This window comes from Pinus tabuliformis, chromosome 9, assembly GCF_031772625.1.
Source record: "Pinus tabuliformis cultivar Carrire ecotype Pingquan chromosome 9, CPIR1, whole genome shotgun sequence".
NCBI lineage: Eukaryota > Viridiplantae > Streptophyta > Pinopsida > Pinales > Pinaceae > Pinus > Pinus tabuliformis.
Genome location: NC_142307.1, coordinates 966061296 through 966079431, shown reverse-complemented (window position 1 = coordinate 966079431; position 18136 = coordinate 966061296). Strand labels below are relative to the sequence as shown.

The 18136-nt window shown below is 41.5% G+C and overlaps 1 protein-coding gene across 2 annotated transcripts in view; it reads right to left on the bottom strand.

Moving 5' to 3' along the window:
* Positions 1-18136, bottom strand: part of LOC149151943 (UDP-N-acetylglucosamine transferase subunit ALG14-like protein) — a 94648-nt gene that overhangs the window by 36904 nt on the left and 39608 nt on the right. For both annotated transcript variants that reach the window (XM_089440017.1, XM_089440016.1), the window contains exon 2: positions 10899-11038. In XM_089440017.1, coding sequence (XP_089296143.1) covers positions 10899-11038 — 140 coding nt within the window. The remainder of the gene's footprint in view (positions 1-10898; positions 11039-18136) is intronic.

Sequence of the window (18136 nt, the reverse complement as noted above, 5' to 3'; positions counted from 1 at the left end):
GTTTGGCCTGACTGAGATGCTCTACTTGGGGCACATTATTGGCGCAGATGGAGTGAAGGTGCACGAGGAGAAAATACGAGCTATTTGAGACTGGCCGATACCCAGAGATGTGACAGCGCTGAGGGGATTCTTGGGCATCTGCACTTATTACGGGATGTTTGTCAAGGGGTTTTCACAAATAGCAACTCCCCTCGCAGATTTGACCAAGAAGGGGGCTTTCGAATGGACAGATGGAGCACAATGTGCTTTTGATTGCCTCAAGGAAGTGATGAGTAGTTGTCCAGTGTTGTCACTTCTGGACTTCTCCCGGCCCTTCACCGTGGAGTGTGATGCATCAGGAGAGGGGATTGGGCAGTATTGTCCCAGGATGGTCACCCCATCGCTTTCGAGAGTTGGAAGCTCCTACCCCATGAGAAGTCATATTCTATATATGACAAAGAGATGTTGGCCATTATGCATGCCTTGGCCAAATTTCAACAGTATTTGGTGGGTAACCGATTCAGAGTGAAGATCGATCACAACAGTCTTCACCACTTCATGGGGCAGCAGGGCCTCAATGATAGACAACAGAGATGGGTCAGCAAGGTGCAGGCCTATGATTTCGACATAGAGTATGTGCAGGGGAAGCACAATGTAGTGGTTGATGCCCTGTCCAGGAGACCCGTAGGCCTCTCACTCATGAGCATTTGCCATGATTGGAAGGCCCAGTTGTTGGTAGAGTATTCCAAAGATAGGCGGGCATGCGAGATCTTGGAGCGGACACACACAGACAAGCGCTACTGGGTGATGGATGAGGTCATCTACTACAAGGGGCGCATATTTTTGGTACCCAGCTCGCAGTTGAGGGAGAGAGTACTCCAAGCACATGACTCACCATTGTCAGGGCATCAGGGGTTCAGAAAAACATATATGGCAGTCAGGGAGCATTTCACATGGAAGGGCCTCAAGGGGGACGTGTCGAGGCATGTACAGGAGTCTGAGACATGCCAGAGGAACAAAGGGGAGCGAAGCTGATTCACCCAACCGGACTATTGCAACCACTCCCCATTCCTAAGGGGAAGTGGGAGAGTATCTCCATGGACTTCATCACTGGGCTCCCCACAGTGCAGGGCAAGGATTGCATCTATGTGGTAGTTGATTGGTTGACCAATTATGCCCATTTCTTCGCCATCCCGACCCGGTATTCAGCCTCACAGGTTGTAGAGTTGTTCTTCAGAGAGGTTTTTTGTTTGCATGGTCTTCCGAAGATCATAGTGAGTGACCGAGATAGCAGGTTTATGGGAGGGTTCTGGCAGGAGCTCTTCAAATTGGTGGGTACATGGCCAGACCGAGCACAAGCTATCACCCACAGACAAATGGCCAGACCGAGCACGAGCTATCACCCACAAACAGATGACCAAACCGAGCGGGTTAATCAGTGGTTGGAGGGGTATCTCAAGAACTACGTGATCGGTCAGCAAAGGGCCTGGATTCGATGGATGCACTCGGGCGAATATTGTTACAACACCACCCATCACATGTTTATTGGTATGACCCCTTTCTGTGCCTTGTATGGTCATGATGCATTGTCTTTTGCTGACATTGTTTTTGGAGACAATCAGGCCCAAAAGGGCCAAAGATTGGATCCTAGAGAGCCAAGACATTCTCAAGGCTCTCAAGGACAACTTAGTGACAACAAAAGATGTACACTGACAAGCACCAGACTAAGAGACATTTTGAGAAGGGGGACTTGGTGTATCTTCAGCTACAACCATATAGACAGTCCACCTTAAAGCAAAAAGGGGACGAGAAGCTACAGCCGCGTTTCTATGGGTTGTACAGGATGGTCATGAGAGTTGGAGAGGTGGCCTACGAGTTGGAGCTTCCCCAAGGGAGAAGGATTCACAACATCTTCCATGTCTCATGCCTGAAGAAGGTGCAGGGACAACAGGTGACAACAGTTGTAGAGTTACCCCCACTGGATGACGAGAGACATCTGGTTTTGGAACCGGAGGCCATCCTGGAGACTCGGGACAGGAAGCTGAGGAGGAGAACCATCAAGGAGTTTTTGGTGCGGTGGAAGAATCTGCCAATGAGGATGCCACATGGGAGGGTGAACACATTTTGGAGCATCTAGCACTGAAGTTGCTTGAGGGCAAGCAACATTTCGGAGGGGAGGATTGTAATGTCCCTTCCCAAAAACATTTGTAACAGGTTTTAGTCTCCCACAATTTTGAATAATTTTTAGTGAATGTGGAACCCATACATTTTTTACTTAGGGACTTAGGAGAAAAGAGGTTGAATTATATCACTAGTGGAAGGTGGGGACCACCAACGTGGGGAAAAACGCACTTGGGCACTAGGGTAATTCAAACTGCCTTGGAGGGGAAGTCGAATGGCTAGGGAGATGGGCCCACATGGGGAAGGAAGGCCCATGAAGTTATAAGGAGGACGAACTCCCTAATTCAAGCCATCGTTTTGTCTATTGAACTCATTTGTGTTGCTCGAGCTACTTAGCCAAGTTACCAGTTGTTTAGCATCGAGTTTTCTAGGCAAGAGACTCAACCTTTCTTCGGGGGACTTTGAGTGCCACCCTGGGAAGGCAATTCATACTACCTTGGAGGAGAGTCAATGGAGTTTCACAGTCACATCACTCAGCCTTTGTCTCAACCAGTGCATGTTTCTGGAGGACACAAAAGGGGAACACGCAGGTGTTGTTTGGGGGTTCACCCGAGCAGCAATTGTCGGGAGAGTTTGGGCATTGGAGCTACAGTGGAGGATTAGCCTTTGGGGAGAGTCTTGGAGCAGGAGATTGTTGCACTGGAACAGTTCGATTTGCAATCACTTGGGCCTGTGCAAAGAGCCATCACTGGACACACGTGGGAATTGGAGGAAGGAGTTGTAGAGCTGGAGTTTGTCGGGAGAAGTAGGGAAAACCTTAGAGGGGAGCATCTCAACATTTTGGGGTGATTTGGAGGGCTTTTCCAGCGGGTTACAGGCAGGCCGTACTTCCCAGCATTTTGAGGAGGACGTTGTGCTTGGAGGCTGAATTTTGAGGTGTGGACTTAGGCCAAACCCTTTCTGGGTTTTGGTGGGTTTTGGTTGAGGAGCTGGAGGCTAAAATTGCAGCATTTTCTGAGCATCGGAAGAGGAGTTTCCAGCCATTCCTTTCCAACAGGCAATGCAGTTTCTGGGCAGCGCAGAACATCCTTGGAGCAGCAGTTGTGTAGCATTTGGGGCTGATATTTGCTCACCTAGGTTTTGTCATGCTTGCCAATTAGGGCAAGCCTAGGTGCACTTTCCATCACCATTGTACTTGCTCCAAGAAAAATTAATAATATGGCTCAGATGGTTCTTGTCTATGGTGTTTTTCATGGATGAATGCTGATTGTTTTCCCATATCTAGTGTTGAATTTGTTCATTGCTTTGTATATCACCGTTTTTCCTAGTTAGGAACATTACAATGGGAATGAGGGAACTGTTCTTTACTGTTTTAGAGATGAATTCAAACATGCATGTGAAAGTTCGTATGAGTACCATACATGCAGTGAAAGGGGTTGAAACATTGTTATTCCATTTAGAATCAGGAGGATCTCTAGAGTTGGCAGAGGTGTTATATGTCCCAAAGGAGAAGACAAACTTGCTCTCACTCTTCGCTCTAGAGGACACAGGGTACGATGTTGAGTTCCAAAAAGGACAAGTATTCATACATTCAGAGGGAGCTACTCAAGACACATCAATCAAGCTTGGTGTCAGGAAGGGTGATTTGTACAACTTGTAGGGCCATCCTATTAGCAAATCCAAGGGGATCTTGGATTAAGGACCAATGTTAGTGACAGAGATTGAGCAAAACGCTTTGAAGACTCAGTTGATACCAGGGACTTAGCTTTCTAATCTAGAAGATGGGTATGAGGCCTCTTTCAGATCTATCAAGGCCAGTTGGTATGAGCTAACATTGATGGATGCTCAAGAGCAACCTCCTAGGAGCATTGTTGGGAGAAACAGATCTTCAGAGGGACTGTTGAATTTTGTAGCTCGGGAAGGTAAGTCTACACACGCATTGTGTCTACGCGTGCAAAAGTCACCTACATCTCCTTAGAACACTTGCTCTAGGTTGAGAAAGTTGTCAATGTATTGTAGCTTAGGTTTAACTTCGAAAAAAGCACATATTAATATGTTGGCTTATTGAGCCAATACAACTTAGAAAAATTAAAGTAATTTATTTTAGTGAGTAAGTTTTAATCTTAGCCATTGATCTCAAGTGATGCAAGATCTAATCTTTGTCATCAATGACTTTGAGATTAGGGTTAGGATTAGGGTTTTGGATCAATGTAAAGTTATAAAGGCAAGGCTAAGGAGAGGAGATAGACACACAATAACAACACAAGATTGAGAGTGGAATCTCAGTGAGTAGTGTGTCGGGTATGAGGAGTGCAAAGAGGTTGGTTATCTAGATCTGCAAGTGATATCGAGCACCGATCAAAGGTTGATCTACTGGATCAAATTCAAGTTACTGTATCTGTATTTTCTCAGTTAGGCCATTATCCCCAGACGAGAGCCCGAGTAGGTTCTCAGTTTTTATTAATGATGAACTGATTTGTTGGGCAGAAATTGTTGATGTTTTTCCATCATCATGCAGACATTCTCCTACAGGGTCATGTTGATTTGACTAGTGGGGAATGATACATTCACCCATGGGGCCATGCCGATTTGGCTAGGGGTGAATGGCCCCTAGTAGTCTTTCTCCCATTAGCCTTGGTGTTTGGCTTGGGGAGATTGGCCCACGATACTCACATTGCCTGCTTCGAGATGGAGTGATCTATTTTTTATAGAGAAAGGTTGATTTGTTTATATAATGGGTTTTTCACCCATTAATGAAATAAACACTTCTAGTCTAATGATGGGTGGTAATGTAGGCTCAATAAGTGAAGGGGTTTCTTGTGATGAGGAGCCACCTATTGGGTCTCCACTCAACATTAGAGCTCTATATAAATAGACGTGCATGTGAGGAGACAAATCATCAACATAGCAAGCTCATTTCAATCTTTTATAGTGGAGGAAAAATTCAGCTAAGGAGAAATCTTTCATCTTTCATCTTCATCATCATTTTTGCTTTTAAAGAGGCCGCACGTGTGAATCTGTACGATCGAGTTTGACCAGGCCGCATGTGTGGAAGATTTGACCGAGTTTGACTAAGTTTGACCACAGACTATTTGACTAGCGCTGACCACAGAGCTTGACTGCAGGTTCACACGTACAAGTTTGACCGTAGGATGCATGTGCGAGAGCTTGATCATAGGAATTTTGACCGCAGAATGTTGACTTTTGATTGGTGTGACCAGCACTGACTAACAGCAATTTGACCAGGTTTGACAGGTGATTTGAATTGAAATATTGGCACATATTTCTCGACAAATTTCTGATTTGTAAGCCTTGTTGAAAATACAATTTCTCCTCAAGAAAAGATTGATGGGTGTTCTCCCAAGGTAACAATATTGTGTATATTGTGCATGTTTGTCTTTCTAAGATTGTTATTGTTTCCGCTACATTTACAGTTGATAATTTTTGTGTGTAATTATTGAATTATTCAATGATATCAGTGGCATAAGAAATATTGTTTGAAAAATCATTAGGAAGTAATTATCAGATCAGAAAATTGTATTCCACTGCACATGCTATAGAATTTCAACAGAAATTTGTGTGTATTATTGTGATTCAGATCGTTATCTGCTTTCACTGAATATTTTTTTGTTAGGAACCTAGTTTGTGTTTATTCAGTAAGTTCTTGCTCGGAATTAAATACCAGGTGTTGGGTTCAAGGAAATCTAACAAATTGTTGCAGCTTTTAGGTGAAGGCACAACATCCTTAACAATATCTCAGAGATCACTCTCTTCTAATAAGAGAGTAATCCTCACTTTCCATGACAAGAAATTTGAGGCATCATCCAATCTACCCTCGAATCTAAGGCTAGTTGAGGTCATTTCTAATATCTAATGTACAAACTCCCAGATCTGAAAAATTGGTCCTTACAAGAAAAATGAAAGCCTCTCCTAACTGCTGGTCCTTCTTTCCAGCAGTTGGTTTACTGCTGCAAACCCTTGAAAATATCAATCAGAGAGAGATGCTCTAATTCCATCTCAATTTTTCAACCTAAGTGATTGTTGTCCTAATGTTCTCTCATTATATAACTCAATAACAGAATTAACAGCAGAACATTAAATTTCTGAACATTGCACCAATCACACAACAGCTGAAAAATGAACAGTGAAAGAAATAAAACACATACACCTGGATCTATCCTTTGAATAAGCTTTTCATTCCTTTGATCAAAATTACAAGGTAACATCTTCACCCTGCTTTGAACCAACAGCTGTATAGTCAATAAATCTCCTAGATCTGAAGTGTACAGCATGTATAAGATAAAGACAGCTACAGAAGTACAATACAGTAATGCAGCTTGCTCCATTCAGCTTGTTCTGAATACTAAATCACTCCTCTTCTCTCAACACACTAAAGCACACTTAAACAATCACTAAAGACAAAGCACAACCTACAAATTTGTAGGCCTGTGCATGGAAAAGACTGCTACAGCAGTGTACAGTATACTGTATTTGCTAGTCACATCAACATCTGCTCCTCTTCTCCTTCAATGCACTTGGTCCTTTCTTCAGAGCTCTTGCTCTCTTCTTTTGTATCTAAGATTTACCTCTCTTATCTTGTCCTATTTATTCTTTAAAATAAAATAACAATCTCCTCAATCTTATTTGCCACCTTTCTTAATCATGAGATGTACGGCTAAGATTAAATCCTAATCTAAGTCACTAATGTTCTAAAAATTCAAGTAAAATTAAAAGATAGATCACCAAAGAAATGCCTCAAACTACTCCACACTGAAGCATGTACCAGAAGTTCCTACTCAAGCTACATTTCCCAACACTATAATCCGTGTGCTTACTACATCATATTGAAAATACCTTGTCAAAGAACCTCAGGTACATGAAGATGAGAATCCATAACTACCTAACTACCTACCAGCAGGTTTGGTTGTCACTGACAACAGATTGGCAGCAACTTCCCGCCGCCCCCACCTCACCATCACTGCCCCCGCAGGGCCTGCAGAAGTTTTAATATGATATGTTTGTGATTGTTGCCATTAATTCTAATTTTTTATCTTCATGATATAAAGTTGGGATTCTATAGATGATAATTGCACCACTCTACCTCTAATGACATATTGAAAACAGTGGCATTTTCATTTACATTCACCTAGCTGTATGGATGTGACATTTGTGGCTTGCCTTTAGCGGCCTTTTTTAATTGTAAAATAGTGATAGTGATGTACTTATTATGATTTTTTGTGAAATCAATAAAAGCTATTTTTAATGGAAGTTATATATAAGATCTATGAGTATATATTTTCATATCTGGGTATCATATGAACATGTGTTGGGAATCTTAGAAAAAGAATATCGTCTGGAGAGAAGCCATATGCTCCTGAATTCAGGAAATTTAAATCTTGTATGTTTGAAACTTAAATCTTTGCTGTATTTTGTGCTACTATTGATGCGATTTCATAATAGATTTCTGCAAGGATCACTATACTGACAAAAGGCAGTAGAACTTTATTAATGATTTGTTCTCAATAGCAATACCTCTCAATTGTAATCCTAAGAATATTAAGCATCAAGAAAAGCACACTAAAATGTGCATATTTAATAAGATAAGGTGCATATTTAATAAGATAAAATTTTATTAATGTCCAATGAATGACCACAAAAGTAGGTCAACAAGACTAGAGGATACAACCAGTACGAGTACAATGTGGGAGTCCAAATGCAACTCCTAGAAAATGCCAAAGCTAAATCTAGGATAAAATGAAGTAAAGAAGGATACAACAATAAGACAACCTCATAAACATGTACATAACTGCATCAAAGGCCCCAATGATGTAGAAGACTAAGTGAGTAAGTCCGGGGTTGGAGGTTGATGATGTCAAGAATACCCGAGTCTAATAGTCACCAGTGTGGGGGGCGACAATGGCACTGACTTGCTATCGAAGTCCTCTGGATCCAACGAGGTGTTTAGCTGCATGATCTGGGGGAGATGTAGGAGCGGGGGATATTCCTAACATATGAGGCCGAAGGAAAGAAGCTCTGGATAAGTCTTTCCCTGCTCCACTGGGGTTGGGGAGGGGTCTGTCAAGTGGTGGGGCACCTTACTAGGGAACCGTTTGGAACTAATCCCTCTAACGCTTTGGGTGTGAGTGTGAATAAACTAATGTGTTGTCTAACACCTTTGCAATGGTCTTGAGGATACCAAGTGGCCTCCCGAGGGGGGTGTGCTAAGGGGAGACCCGAGGTCTCACTATTCTACTATCTGAAATACTCTGGAACTCAGCTCATTGCTTGTTGTTCTGATCAACTGGATCAACCTAAAAGTATGATGTGATCGTTCAAATTATTCCCGAGTGAGGCAAGCTATGTAGGATCTGAGACCTATGTCTGAATATCTCCCTGCTGAATAAAATTAGGTGTCTCTGGTCAAGATACCAAAAGAAGGTAGAAAGGGATCCTCTTGAATCTCTATAGAGGCAGTGGTAGCGCCCTTTGATCTCATAGCATACAAGGCACCTAAAAATGAGTTGTTGCTCTGTCTTTGGTTCATGAAGATGACACACCTAGAAAATCCTATTAGATCTTGGTATATGGTGATCAGTCTCCACTCGAAGTTAATGAGAACCAACCCGAAGCTAGATTAAAGGGATCCTAAGTGAATGCATCCAATGTCTACATGTTTATGGGGTCGAACAACGATGCCATCTTGTAAATCCACGAAATGCTCAAGGTAGAAGGACATCTTCGAGCCTAGACCCATCAGGGGAGAAGTCCAAGTGACTGGAATGTACAATCTGTAGATATCCTCTCTAATGAACTCATTCAATACCTATCTAGGAAGCATGAGATGGCTCAATGCAGCAAGGGAGAATTTAAAGGGGGTAAGATGCTCACGGGAGATGGTCATTGTCTTGAGAAGTCGAGAAACAACTGAGAACCAACCTCGTGTCCAATCTAAGAGGTGAGTCGAAGGGAGGGCCTCCAAGGAACAAAGCGCAAGGTAGGGGTATCGGTCTCTCCAAGTCGCTGACTCTGTGGAGGAAAGAAACCAAGCGACAGATGACATCGAGGCGGAAGGGGTGGGAACCAAACTCTGCCTAAATAATGGGTTGCGAAACTATATGTTTGCATCATATGATGCGCCTGACAAGCAAGGTCTAGACTCTCTCCATTTGGGCCCAATCTGTCTATGCCAAGCTCAACCCCCAAATCTCGAACCATAGAGGATCGTGGGTCTAATAATCGCATCCATGAGGTAGAGTTTGGACGGGAAGTACTGAAACTGACTTTGGAAGCGCTATCTCTCGATAAGGGCCAGGGAACCATACCCTTTGCTAAGTTGAGGTTGGAGGGCCTGTCGCATATCAAACGAGGTCCTATGAACTGTACTCCCAGGTAGATGTATGATGTGGTGACCTCGATCTCTTCCCCTTTGAAGTATAATGCAAGTCTATAAGAGGTTTTTGCGAAGCATCTCATCCTCGAGAGTAGATGCCAACAAGACCAAGTCATATGCAAAAAGGAGCATGGAAATCAACACCTGATGTGGAAGGAAACCATCCCCCTCCTGGATGTGCTCATGGAGGAAAGATTCTACCTCATCAATGTAAATCTCGATAAGGGTCGGCGAAAGGAGGAATCACTATTTTACCCCAATGGTACTCTGGATATAGTCAAAAAGGCCACATGCCATCCTAAGGCAACCCAAAACTGACTTCTATAGTCTTGTGATGGCTACCAGAAGGGTTTTAGATATGCCAATGTCTAAAGCCTCTGGAAAAATGTCTCCCTAGGAACAGTATCAAATTTTTTTAGAAAGTATACAAAGCAACAATAAACTTTCGAAGAGTAGTGAGGAACCTCCTCAATAAGGGCTAGAAGTGTGAAGATGTGGTCAATTGTCTGGTAACCCATGTGGAAGCCTGCCTGTCCTCTAGCTTTGAGATGTTGTCACTCTCGCTCCTCGGAAAGCCATCGATATAAGACCATTGCGTAAAGCTAAGAGAAGGTGTGGCCCACCATGATAGTCTTGTAGTTGTTCAACTGACAACTGCTCCCTGAATTGTGGGTCGGATGGATAACGTGTCTTGACCAAGTAGGCAGGAAGCTGGAACAAACCACATGGTCGAATAGATAGGCAATATAGGATGAAATGTGAGGTAGAAACTTATGCTTAGGAATTGTTTCCAAAAACATTATTAGCATTAACACATTTCAAGGATGCTTCCATTGTTATCTAGATAGGTCTGGTGGAATTGTAAAATAAACAACGAATTCTGCAGAACATCCCTACTCCAAAATCTCACTTCCTTTTTCTTAGCCTCTGCCCATATGAATGAGATTGTGGTAATTGACTGAAGTCAGATGTAGGACAGAAAGACAAACTGTTTATCCAAGGTAAATCAATCTGTTAATATGTTGGTCCTCTCAAATAGACATCACTACTGGCAAGTTCAGCATCTACGACATGCATCTGTAATCTGACACTAAAGTTGATTATGTTCTCCAGAAAAAACATCCTCGAGATTGACAGTTGACTTAGAGAAGCTGATACCATGTGAGAAAACCTTAGCCTTCAGTATGGAAAACTAAAAACTAAATTCTAGAAGACTAGAGAAATAGCTTTATAGAAGTTATTCTAGCTTGGCTTAACATAACCATATATGAGAATTTAGAACACAACCCTTGGCAAAGAAGAAGAATAAAGTAAATCCATTCTGCTCAGTGTCTGTACATGTCATGTAAGGACATACAATCCTAGTAAATCATTTAATTAAGGGTTTCATTAGACCACAAGAAAGTACCTTCTCCATTCCTGACTCTTCAGCAACCTTAGCTCTAGCAAGGCTCATATTATCAGTTGCTGCAGCAATGTACCATCTAGGGCAGAATCTGTCCTTGTTAAGAACTGCTACAAGGTTAAGCATCTCTGCTGTGTGACCACCTAGAGTGTCACAAGCACAACTGCCATTAGCTATTTATTTGCACAGGAATGGACAAAACCAACCAAAATCAAATTGCCTAGACAACATGCCTGAATTGCACCAGTCAACATGACAGAAGACTTATAGCATAATACTAAGAATGCCCACTCAAAATTGTTAAAAACAAATTAATATAAATATAAGACAATAAATAAGCATACAATTTCCCAAAATAACATGACATGTCATTGATGGAACAAATCAGTATTCTGTTGGTCACACTTGAGAAAGCTAACTCATCAACTGCATAATTTAACCCAACATAGTGCCATGTGTACCAACAAATAAAGGCACACCCTGCACTCTTGGGTTATTTTTAATTGTAGTTTTCGCAATGTGTCAAATTATCATCTAACTGTTAGAAATTAGTAGCCATTTTGTATACCAGTTTCCGTCTCAACTGTGACATATCAGCATCTAAAGCATCTTCATGCGGAAGATAAAATTTACAAAAATAGTTGAGTAGATCTAGTATATGCAATCTTGATGAAATAAAACATGCACACAGTCTACAAGAACTCCAATTAGTTAGTTTATTTTGGGTTGGATGTAGAAAGTTGAAGATCCTTTTTTTCTCCAATCTCCAATTTCACAATTTTCTATTATAAATAATAAATATATATGATGAAGGAGACAATCCAGTTGGGTAAACCTTCATGGTGTTTGCTCTTTCTTTCATAAACAGCAGATAATAGCAGCTGTGAAACTATAAATCTGTTCGATAATTATATCCACGTTGAGGGAGATCCTTGAGCATTGAACTACATGATAGAGAAATGCTCTAATTAGGCTGGAAAGAGAGTTGGATCACAGACTTGGCAGAAATCTTGAAAGTGTTTTCACATTTTTGGGAGGGTGAGGACAGTATGATCACGTAGAACTACATGCAGACCAGTGGGAGAACCCATCAATGTCCAAAAACAGTCGCACTTCTCATTGAGGATGCCAAATATCATTGATGTAGATTTAATCTCATTTGGAAAAGATGAGAATATTAATGAAAAAAACTTAAAAAGAGATCGGAAGAACTGTTCAAGCCTCAAGGTATTACATCGTTAGACACAAAAGCTCGATAGCAGAACTATGGCAATTGGTAATTCAAAGTTAGAAACATTCTTGCGGTGAGAAAGCTTTGGAGCATTATAAGCTTTGTAAAAAACATATAATGAAACCAGGGTTCTCGTTTAAGAAACCAGTAGTATAATTTGACAATGTGTGTTGGTGTTGGTTATTTGGACTGTAGAGCACATATATACGAGAAGTTGACATAAATCTCATTAAACTTTGCTATATTTATACTACATAGGAATACATATAGTACAAAATTTGTTACAAAATTGGAGAGTTGACGATAAGAACTAACCTCCATCTAGAAACAAGCCAACCCAAAATCAGTTTCCCCCTAAAATTATCATAATTTTCTACTTTTCACCCTGACAATTTAGCAGGGTAGGGAGGCCTACTAAAAATGGGCATTATATTTTTTAATGCCCCCCTTCAATAAAAAAATATATTTTACACCAAGCATCTCCCTAAACATCTGAAACTTTTCCCTGTTCAACACTTTTTTGAATATGCTAGCAAACTGATATTTATTTCTACAGTACACAATTTTAACATACTTGTTTTTGCACACACTTTCTGATGAAGTGATGGTGTATCTCAATATGTTTTTCCCTGACAAGAAACACTGGATTATTTATGGGTTGAATAATTTTGATTGTCACAGTAAAAGAGTGTAGCTTAAGCTTGTTGAAAGTTCACGTACTGGGAACCCTCTTTAACCATATAACTTAAAATATTGTATTAATTGTTTGTTTGTACCCTAAACTTATGGACGATATCGTAAGAGTTGGCTGCTTCTTAGTAATCCACAAAATAACTTCTGATCCATACCAACTTCCTGTATAAAGTTGCATCCACTGGTATTTGAATCTCCACAAGCTTGTAACTTCATTCCTATTTCAATAGGAGTTGTGACTAATTTGTAATATAACATATTGAATCTCTTCAATATTTCCTACACATGCTTGCGAGAACCCAAAGTTGCTACAATCTATCTGCGAAAATTCAATCATATACAATAATGAAATATAACCATATCTGTCATTTCAAAGTATTTATGTAATTTGTCTTCTAGTTCTTGAATCATATTTGTGCAGTTACTTGTAATGACTAGAATCTAGATCATAGTTGAAAAAATCAGTGATTCTTTGCCAACATTGCAAAAAATGGTAATGTTAAACCCTCCCTGCAAAATCGTTGAGAAAAAATCATGAGGTTTAGGAAAAAATCAGACTCTCTGATCTTTTTGAACAATTGGAAAAATTGTGATTTTTTTGTGCCACGATGGAAAAAATTGCCTAGTGCAGGTTTAGGCATCTTAAAGGAATATTTTTTGTGTTTTACGGTTCATTTCTCTATGCAGCCATTAGGGAATGAGAGGGAAGGGATTTACCATCATGAACAACCAGGTTTAGGAGGGCCAAACCATTGTTCTCATCACCATCGAATATATATATAGTGGAGCACATATCACTTGTTATCTATCGATGGTGTTGATATTCTCAGATCCCCAAAAAATTCTTCAAATTCCACCCTTTTTAACAACTTTCATTCTCTATATATATCCAGGATTTCAAAGTCCATGTTGCTTGCCTCTTATTATCATTTTTCATGGCTCATAGAACAATCTAGAGGTCAGTTTTTTTTTCCAGGGCCAAAACGTTGTTCTCATCGCCATCAAAAAAAAATTGGAGCACAAGTCATTTGCTATCTTCCGACGGTACTTTTTTTTTAACAAACACTTAAAAATATTTATATTAATAAAAGGTTATGGCTAAAGCACACAAAGATATTACAAAAAATCTCCTTCTGAGTTCATGAGAAGGTTCTTCTTTCACCGATTACATATGCATCAAAAAATCCCTCAAGTCTTTTGTATAGACTATGATGAAGTTTCATACATCTCCTATGACAAACAGAAATACACAGAACATAAACATATGGAAACTGGAAGGGCAAAGCAGGCCTACAGAGAGCTTGCAGTTGGTCTGAGCAATACAAGAACCAAAAAACGACCTGAAGCCTATATATCCTGAAGATACAAAAACGAAAGAGGCAAGACATGACACAAAATTATGAACTTTTGGGATGTTGAGTGAAATTGCCCAAGAATACCCAAATTCACAGAGAGGAGAGCCACTATTGCCGTGGAGGAACATTAATTGCACCAATACCTGGGAGAACATTTCCCTTCAACTAAGATTACTGCACAGAAGTTAAGCTTTCCAATTTGTTGACCCTCTGTTACAGGGAATCAACCCTACCTCAAGTGCAACAAAATGCTCGAGAAGACATTTGGTTCTCTGCCTGGGGGATTCTCCAGTGCTGACAGCTTGTCTGTTACAGCATCCAAACCAGAATGAAACTCATGAAGTGCCGATTCATGCTAACAAAGGGAAGCTACTAGTGGCTCGAAGCTCCCCAAAGTCCATAGCTACAGCTGCAACCAGGATTAAGCTGCTTACAACCTTGATCTCCTATTTCTTAGGACAAAAGCTCTCAATTCTGTGCACTCCACAATCGAAGAATGATCTCACAAACTCGTGAACAAACTTGTGATTTCCTATGCCTTCGTCCTCCTCTTTATAGACCTAATTCGAACATGCAAGGAAGGCCGAATTCAATTTTAGAAGTCGAGTTATGATAGCGAGTTAACTGAGAGTGATACTCTTTCTCTCTCCAATCAACACTTGGAGTCTTAACTCATTCTTCCTTCAATCAAGACTAAAGACTAACTCGCTCTAACTGAACTTGTGACTCATTCTGTAGTCAAACTGATGAAGAAACCACTTAACTGAAGCTCCAACTCTACGCATGCCATCTTGATGATCATTCCAATAAACTAGAAATAAACTCATCCTAACTGAAGTCTAACTCATGAGCTCGCACTCATGCTAGAGAAAGGAAAATCGAGGTTTTCACTGGCTAAGGCACGAGCTAGAAGATCTCTACTTGCTACATTTCAACACTCCCACTTGCGAGAAAGGCACTTCTGGAAGAACCTCCTCCACATGGATCTGTCTCCAACACCACCACGTTATCCGTTGTTGTAGCTGCTCCCTCTAAACTAGAAAACATCCCTGCTTCCTGCTATGGAATCTGATCTAAAGACCTGTTCCTTCCAACCATGCTCCTACAATCCTGACCCTGAGCATCTAACAATGTCATAACATACCAGTTGAGGCTCCTGGTAGTACCTAAAGTATCACTCTTCCTTGCCACTTGCTCCCTCTCAGCAACTGACATTGCTCCTGCATCGAAAACATTGGCCTTGTACTTCTCCACAACTTCCATCTGCTCCATGCCTCACCTTGTACAACCATCCTGAGCCTACTACTGATTTTCCCTTTGGGCATGGCAAAATCTCCCAAACATTGTTCTTCATGATGGAGGAAGCTTCCTCCACGATGGCCACCTGCTAAACCTACTAAGAGGTTGCGTCCTCATAACAAAAAGGCTCTGAGTCTATCAACTCAGTCATCGATGCCATATATCTGGTGTATCTTTGTGGTTGTTTGCTCTGCCTGAGCATAGAACTAGGAGTCTCAACTCACTCCTGGGCCTCCTGATCGACCCACTTGGCTCTCCTTCTCCTTGTGTTGGGAGACACTGACTGAGTGGTTGACTCCACTTGCCCTAGTCTCTTCTCCTGCACAACCTGCTTGTCTCCTGGCTAAGACTCAATCTGTGATACTGGCTAAGGCTCCTGCTTGGGAGCGATATCTCCTCCTCGGGTACTCCAACCTACTCTCGCTCTAATGACTCCCTTAAAGCTCTACTCTTCTCAAACCTCATGTCTCTACTCTGCGCACTACCTGCCTTGTTGCTCAAGGTTGCGCCTCTCTCAACCTACAACCTATACATATTCTTCATCCTCACACTTATCTGCTTCATACATCCAAAAGTTAAGTGCTTGAGGTAAGCCTTACCTCTATTGTTGATGACATCATAACCCTTATCCTCTAGGGTAGCAATGGAAAAAAGGATTCTTCTTCGATCCTAGAACATAGAGGACATCTCTGAGATGTAGAGAGTTTCCTGACTCCCTCTCAAAATTGACAGTACCAACTCCCCTAGTGGCGTGCTTGCCATCATCTCCTAGCTCAATATGAAACTACATGTCCTTCTCCCTCAAGTGGCTGAAATATTCCTTGTCCTGGTCATATGGAAGGATGCTCTTGAATCAAGATATCATACGTTGTTGCCTACTAAGCTTGCCATGCAAGCTATCAATAAGAAATATTTCTCGAACTGAGAAGAAAATGCATCTACCTCAATTGATGTAGCCACATGATCCTTCCTGGACTCCTCCTTTCGATTAGGACACTTGGTGGCATAGTGCCTGATCTCATGGCAATGGAAGCACTTGATCTTGCTTAGATCCTTCTTCTTCTCGCCCTTCTGTCTGGACTCGACCTCTCCTTGGCCCTTCTTGCCCTTGGGTTTGATACTTTTGCCTGTTAGGGAAAAGTTCTCGTCGACCTCTGTCGTCGTTGATCTCCCAGCTCTCATCCCTCTCCGGATTTCTTCTTGGACACAGTCTAACCATAGCCTTTCCCGGCTGGAAATATTCTCTCTACGACTGACTACATCCTAAAAAAATTCCCGAGACTTACGAAGTCCCAAAATTGCAAGACTCACAAGGCATTGTTTGCTACAATGTCGCCCACTCTACCTAGCTCATCCTGAACCTGAATGAACTTGGAAAGTACGTGACAATGGGCTCTCCTTTGCTCATCCGGATATTTCTTAGCTTGTCCTTCTGTTGTGGCCACAACCACCACCCTATTAAAACCTGCCCTGGTAGCAATTTTGAATGGGTCCCCTAGAAGTTTGATCTTTCACTTCTCCGAACGATAACTCTCTGAATGATCTGTTTTATCCCAGGGATTTTAACTCTTTTCCGAGTCAAATCTTCAATTCTTAATGGTTAAGGCCCCCTTAATAAATCTTTGCCACATGATTCATCTATAACCCTTTCTCGCCCTTCATTCATATCATTCATCGGGACTTTTTCAACCCTCAAAACCTCCCATCGCATCCTTATTTCTATATCAATGCCTTGATAATAGAAATACTATACAACATGCATAACTTACCCTTTCCGCTTATCGCAATCAACATTGATACACAATGTGCACCACGATACACCGGACCCGTTGGCATTATTAACCATAACACATATTTATTTCGAGTCTGGAGCCCATCGCATATCGCAATCAGTGGAGTCCAAGGCTTGTATATAAGGCGCACTGCAATCTACCGGACCCGCCGGGATCATTAACCATAATATATATATTTTCGGGTCCACTCCCCCCAATCGCAAGTCACAATCGGCGGAGCCCGGGGCTTATACATAAGGCGCACCGCGATATACCGGACCCGTCGGGACTATTAAACGTCGCATATATATATTTCAGGTCCAGCCTATCGCAAATCGCAATCGGCGAAGCCTAAGGCTTAAACATAAGGCGCGATGCGATGAGCGGACCCGATGGGATTATTAACCACGGCACATATATATTTCAGGTCCAGCCTATCGCAAAGCGCAATCAGCAGAGCCCAAGGCTTAAACTTAAGGCGCGATGCGATCAACAGACCCGACGATGATTATAGATCCGGGGTTATATTATTTGAAGTCTGGCCTTATGGTTCGGCCGCAGGTTTTCCCGTGTATTCCCATGTATTTTGATAAAATGTTGTGGTCCGGGTTTTCAAAGGAAAATCCCGTAGAGTGAATGGTCGGCTTTTGAAGCATTGTCAAAGCAATCCTTGAGTAAAAATGAATATTGTGGGCAACGAGAATAAGTGTCACAGCAGGTTCGGTGGTTTGATAATTATAGTTGCTCTGCGTTGCATGATTAAATAGAAACTGTGGCTGAATGCAAGGTTTGTTTGTGAGCATGTTTGTCATATTTCTCATAATCATAGCTAATATGAATTATTTCTGCAGGCGAGTTTGAGTGGACCTGGTAGCGGATAAAGGCGATTTA